This window comes from Heterodontus francisci, chromosome 11 (genome assembly GCF_036365525.1).
Source record: "Heterodontus francisci isolate sHetFra1 chromosome 11, sHetFra1.hap1, whole genome shotgun sequence".
Classification (NCBI taxonomy): domain Eukaryota; kingdom Metazoa; phylum Chordata; class Chondrichthyes; order Heterodontiformes; family Heterodontidae; genus Heterodontus; species Heterodontus francisci.
Window position 1 is genome coordinate 24,405,654 of NC_090381.1, and position 5,861 is coordinate 24,411,514.

General features: G+C 43.4%; 1 protein-coding gene across 1 annotated transcript; it reads left to right on the forward strand.

Annotated features, from left to right (window-relative positions):
* The first annotated feature begins 274 nt into the window (after nucleotides 1-274).
* Nucleotides 275-5,197, forward strand: LOC137375006 (maestro heat-like repeat-containing protein family member 1). The gene has a single exon (XM_068041631.1). The coding sequence runs from the start codon at nucleotides 275-277 to the stop codon at nucleotides 5,195-5,197; it is 4,923 nt and encodes a 1,640-aa protein (XP_067897732.1).
* The last annotated feature ends 664 nt before the right edge of the window (nucleotides 5,198-5,861 follow it).

Here is a 5,861-nt window from a genome sequence, read left to right on the forward strand (position 1 = left end):
AAAATATCAATCAAATTAATAGATATATAAAATCAGAGAATAGAACATTGGAGATAAAGAGCTGTGATTCAGTTTATTAGTTCTGGAACATTACTGTTCTGTAAGAGAAAAAGAAAGGAACTCAAGTAATACAATTAAAAATAGGAATTCTGAGGTCAGGATAACACAGGGTTGGGAATACTACTTCAGGAACCAAAGATAAAAAGAGATTGCTATGAGTACTGCAACAAGGAGTGTGAACATCTGGGATATTCCAGAGTGAATTACAGTAAAAATGGCGAGTAGCAAAATGGAAGCTTTGCTGAATTCAATTATGGAGGTGCCTTTGGATGAAAACGGCCTAGTTAGCCAGACAGTATCTGAGTCCCTGCAAGAACTGGGACATGTGGATGTGGAAGGGGTCCTAATGTTCTGTCGTAAATATGTCATCCACCACCGGCGGCTGCCATTGGTACGGCGCACTGCGTTGTTAAAGGCAATGGCACAGCTGGTGAAGGACAATATTGATGATTTGGGCCGGGTGGCAGCTAAAAAACTCATCACATTGGCTTCAATAGAAATGACCAAATCAAAGGATGTTACCGATGAGCACCAGGAAGTTGCAAGTAGGCTCTTACTGAATGTGGGCCATTGGTTTACCAAGGAGGCTTTCGATGAGCTACTGTCAATGTTTCAGCCGAAGATGAGTCCCTTTTTCTTTGTGGTGCTGGCACTAGCCAACCTCTGTAAAGAACATGTGCATTTCATGGTCCCTTTGCTGAAGCCTGTCCTTCATACCGTGCTTTCTATGCTTCCTGCAGTTACAGAAGAGAAAACCAAGTGGGTATTCTGTTTTGCTTTGGGGATTTTTAGTGAAAGCATCCTTGCCTACCTGTTCGACATAGAGGAGGCCCCAGACCCTACGGTGAAGAAGAATTTATTCTTCCAGGAGTTTTCCAATGCTTATGACATCCTGTTCGACGTGTGGCTACCCTTGAATGAGCGCAATGTGAGCACAGCAGTGATCGAGACTCTAGGACAGATAACCCATCTGATTCCCTTTGACAAACTGGAGAATGAACTGCCCAGGTTAATTCCGGTAATCTTGTCTATGTACCAGGAAACATCTAGCGACTTTTGTGTCACACAGGGTCTGTATGGAGTACTGCACACTGCTGTGGAGAGGAACAGTGAGGAGCTGGTACTACAAGTCAACAGCCTGCTTGTCAATTTACACAATCAGATTTGCATTGCCGTGGAGCAGCCCACCAACCCATATTCTCAGAAGCAGCAAAAAGAAATCCTTTGTTGCTTCAAACTTCTAACACCAGCCTTTACTTATCAGATAGTAGAATTTCTTCTGCTGAAGCTGGAAACTACCAATAACCAAATTCGACTGGGAACACTGACTGTGCTGGATCACCTTATCAATATGGTCCCTCTGTACATGGCGAGTCAGAAGAATGAGATTCTGAATGGTATGAAGCTACTGGTTCTAGCCAACAATAACAGAGTGAAGGGAAAACTTGGCCAGGTAATATATACCATGGCCAGTCACAATTACCTACATTTGGAGGGAGGAAAGGAAATGGTGGAGTTTATTATCAGACAGTGTGCTCTGCCTGTTATGGAGAATGAGGATAACTTTGAGGACCCCTGCAATGTCACAGCCGATGTAATCACAGATCGAGATTTAAGGAGGTGGTGTGAAGAACTGATGAAAATGTTGACAGTGTTACCAATTGACAATGTTCTCTGGCCATTTCTTTTTGAGTTTATTATTCCAGTACGATGCACGAATGCCTTAGCTACAATTTGCAATTCTTTGGTGTCCCTTGCAATGAAGAAGCTAGAAACTGGGTCAACTGAATGTTTTCTTAATTACAAAGAGTATCAAAATATTCCTGGGCCTCAGGCACTGCTGACAAGGCTGTTGACTATGTCGTCATCTCTGCATCAGGGAAAAAGCAGATGTGCTCCTGCTCTGATTCTACTGCAAGTCCTGGGCACTGACATCCACCCAGCAGCACCTCAAGTCTGGGAAAAAGAGTTTCCAACTCTGCTGGACTACCTGCAAGAGCATTCTAAGAAATCTCTGCTCCAGAGCCAGTGGGAAGAAAAGCTAGTAAAAGTTTTGTCCCAAACGCTGAAGTTGATAGCAGATGAGGATTGGCTTGGCCAGCTTGGTAAAGAACTGATTAACCACCTCCACAGTCATTATAATTTTTCACAAGAGAAGGGGTTTGTATATAAATGTTTGGGTGCAGTGCTGCAATTTAGTCAGAATGAAGAAATGGTAAAGAGGACTCTTCAGGAAATGCTGCAGACGGTGCGGCACAATGAAGCATTGGAGAAGGAAGGGATAGCTATTGGTGTTGGTTACTGTGCTGTAACCCACTTGGACATTGTACTGACTATACTGAAGGAATTTGCAAAGTTAAACATTTTTAAAAAGACTGCAAGTTACTTTCAGATAATTAAGGATCAGGAGGGCATTGAAATAATAAAAGTGAAAAGCACTCTCATCTCATGCTATGGGCATATAGTGTCATATTCTCCAAAGGATCTCACTCCATCTAGAATAGACACTGACATTGTGGAGAATGTGCTCAACCATTATAATATCAAGATCTTAGGAATGAAGATTGAGGTCAGGGACTTGACACTGAAGTTAAGCCTGATCAAGACAGTAACTCAATTAGCCATAGCCAGCCAATCTGCTGAAAAGCCGAGCTACAGCTTCAGCAGAAAAGCTGAATTGCTGACCTACATGCAGGAACTCATCAAGGCTGAGCCAACAGAGGCATTGTTGACCTCTGTCCGAAAGTCTGCCATTGATGCCTGTACATCCCTCTTAAAACTGCAGCCCCAATTCGGTGAAAGCCCACAATTGATTCAAACATGCCTGACTAGCGTTTTCAGCTTGCCACGTTTAGAGGCCAGCACTGTCAATGAACACCCAACCATGAGCATGGCAGAGAGGCAAGTGCTGTTTAATGAGACAATGGCCTCGCTGCTGGATTTTTTGAAACAGCTTTTGCTTTTCGACCTGTCACCTTTTGGACTTCAGTTAGTGTTTACTAACATGGAAGTCTGGATTAATTCCAGAAAAGAATATGCACGAGAAATGGCAGTTGAGGCCACTTTACAACTCCTAGTGTTTTACCTGGAACAAATTGACAACAAGGATAAGGTTCTATCGCAAAACCTGGCAGTTCTTATTGGATACATGGTGCTGCGATGCGCAGATCCATCCCGTGTTGTAAGGGAGACCGCTATTGAATGCTTGTATGTACTACTTTACATCCAATTGCGCTTCGAGGGGGTGCCTGCAGATCAGAAAGACACAGATGTGGAGCACCTGAATGCCATCAAAGAAGGACTACATCAAGTCAACAGCCAATCCATGTTTCAAGTGTGCACTGATATTGGAAAAGTTCTGGGAAAATGCATGCCCCATGACCAGCTGTTAAGCTTATTCTTCACATTGTTCAGTGGACTTACCGATGATCAATCCAACGGTTCCTACGCAGCTTCAATCATCACGAACGTCCTCATTACAAAATGTGGGGCTGGCCTCACTAATGTCCCTATAATTATCGAAGCCCTGCACAAACAGTTGCAGTCAATTACTCAGCTGCACATAATACAGATGGCGATACGTTCTATCTCCAATCTGGCATCACAGCATGTGCCAGTGGTATTACCCTGTCTGTTAAGGTATCCTATTCCATTTGATGATTACATTAGTGATGTATGGAGATCCCTACTCAAAACCAATTCAGTTGCCATACCCTCAATTAAGTATTTACTGGACAACTTAAAGCTATTGTATGAAAGCAGCAAAGAGTCTCTTGTCAATAATCCAGAGCCTCATCAGCCTCTGGCTGTAATCTGTGCTCTTCATGAAATGATATGTAACCAGAACTCGACAGCTGTGATAGACATTCTTTACTCCCAGTTATTCAGCACTGTTCTGATTCATCTCAGTTCCAGTGTCCAGGCCCGACTGCCTCGGGACTTTTTTAGAATACAGGCAGATAAGAAATCCTTTGGCCTATCTCAAAAGCCTTGTAATGCCACTGCCTGTAATTACTCTATTGAGATACTTCAAGCTATCCTGAAAGAGGGAAAGGGAAATGCTACAGATATGGCAGAAAAAGTAGGCTGGGACCTGATCAAGAAACCAGAGACACACCATGAGGGGATCATGCTGCTGGCAAGTACAATGGCCAACCTTGCTGCCCCTCACTTGATCAACATCATTGAACAACTCACTCCTGTCCTTGCTAACATACATGAGAGTCAGAGAATCACGATAACTGCCTACTTTGGAGAGCTTCTCAATCACACAGTTGTGTCAGAGCTGATGCTCACAGACACACTTGTGGGCAGCCTGCTTCGCTGTTTAATTGATGATTCTCCTGTGGTCCAGTGGCTGGCTGTAAAAGGCCTGGGGAATGCTGGAACCGGAGCTTCTCGGAATGTCGAAAAATATGTTGCTAAGCTGCTGCCTGCAATGGTCTCTGTCATGGATCAGAATTCCAAACTGAACACTCTTCTGACAGTTGAGGCAATGTCAAGTGTATCAAAGATCTTAGATAATCTGCAACAAGATTATGCAGATGTCATTCTAATCGATATGGCAATGGCAATTGAGCCTTTCTTTGAAAATCGTCAGGACAAGGTGAGAGCCGCAGCATTTAACATTCTGGGGAAGCTCATCCAATTTGGAAGCATGCAGCGGAGCCCGGTATATATGGAGCATGTACATTCCACCTTGATCAGCTTGCTGCTCCACCTCAATGACAAGAGTGAAGAGGTAAGGAAGGTCTGCAGAGTAGTGCTGACCCTGGTTGGTCCACTGTTCACATCAGAAAAGATGTGCAAGCTCTTTCAAGAGCTTGGGTTGGAAGAAAACGCCCTGGATTATGAGAATTATTTGAGTGCTACCTCCCGGCACATTGCTGAAGATTTGCCTGACAGGATCATCTACTACATAAGAAGCTGTGTTTCCTTCTTCAGCAGTGCACAGACAGAGATGCGAGAGAACGCGGTCACATTTGCAAGTTTGCTTATGCACAATGCACCACCTGGTTACCCCAAATCGCCTGCCGCAAATCAGATGTGCAAGGAGGTGATTTCTCTGCTATCGGATCACGTGCAAAGTGTCCGCATTAAAACAATCTCTGGAATACAACGCCTCAACATGTACTAACAATCATCAGAACAAAACTGCTGTAGTGTGAAATTTGCTGGAATTGTGTTTTGGAAAGAATTTCTGCAGTAAAGGAATTCTGATGTTAAATATAATCGGAAGCAAGAAAGCAGTCTGGTGAGATCCTTAGCTGTTCTACCCGACAATGCCAATGCCTCAGAGAGGAAGCTGAATATTATTTTTGTCCACTTGTAGACTATTGCTCTGTAAAGGAATCTGCTCTAATAATCATCAGCAACAAAATTATATTTCTTATTGATTATTGATCGTGCTGGCACAGGCACAATGGGCTGAATGGCCTCCTTCTGTGTTGTATCATTTTATGATAGTGATGGACAATTAATTTTTCAATAAAGTGTTTACTTAAAGAACTGTATGCAATTATTTAGTTGTTAGAGCTAGTATCACTTTAGGTCCATGTACACAACCCATATCATTCCTCGAAAAGAGAGGAAAGGTGGGCAAATTGTTCCCGGGTCTCAAGCAGTGTCATTCTGCAGTGACTTTAAGTATCTCACCCTCCACTCATACTTCTCTGCTTGGCTTCCTCCCTGCATAAATCCACATCCAACCACCCTGGAGTTTAACCACTTTAGATCTTAACCATCACCAGCCCATTTTCCATCAGTCAGCAGTTGCTGGTAATGGGGGATGGCTGTACCAG

Bases quoted from the DNA above. Each gene is read 5' to 3' on its own strand.
- LOC137375006 (XM_068041631.1), top strand. From the start codon at position 275: ATGGCGAGTAGCAAAATGGAAGCTTTGCTGAATTCAATTATGGAGGTG.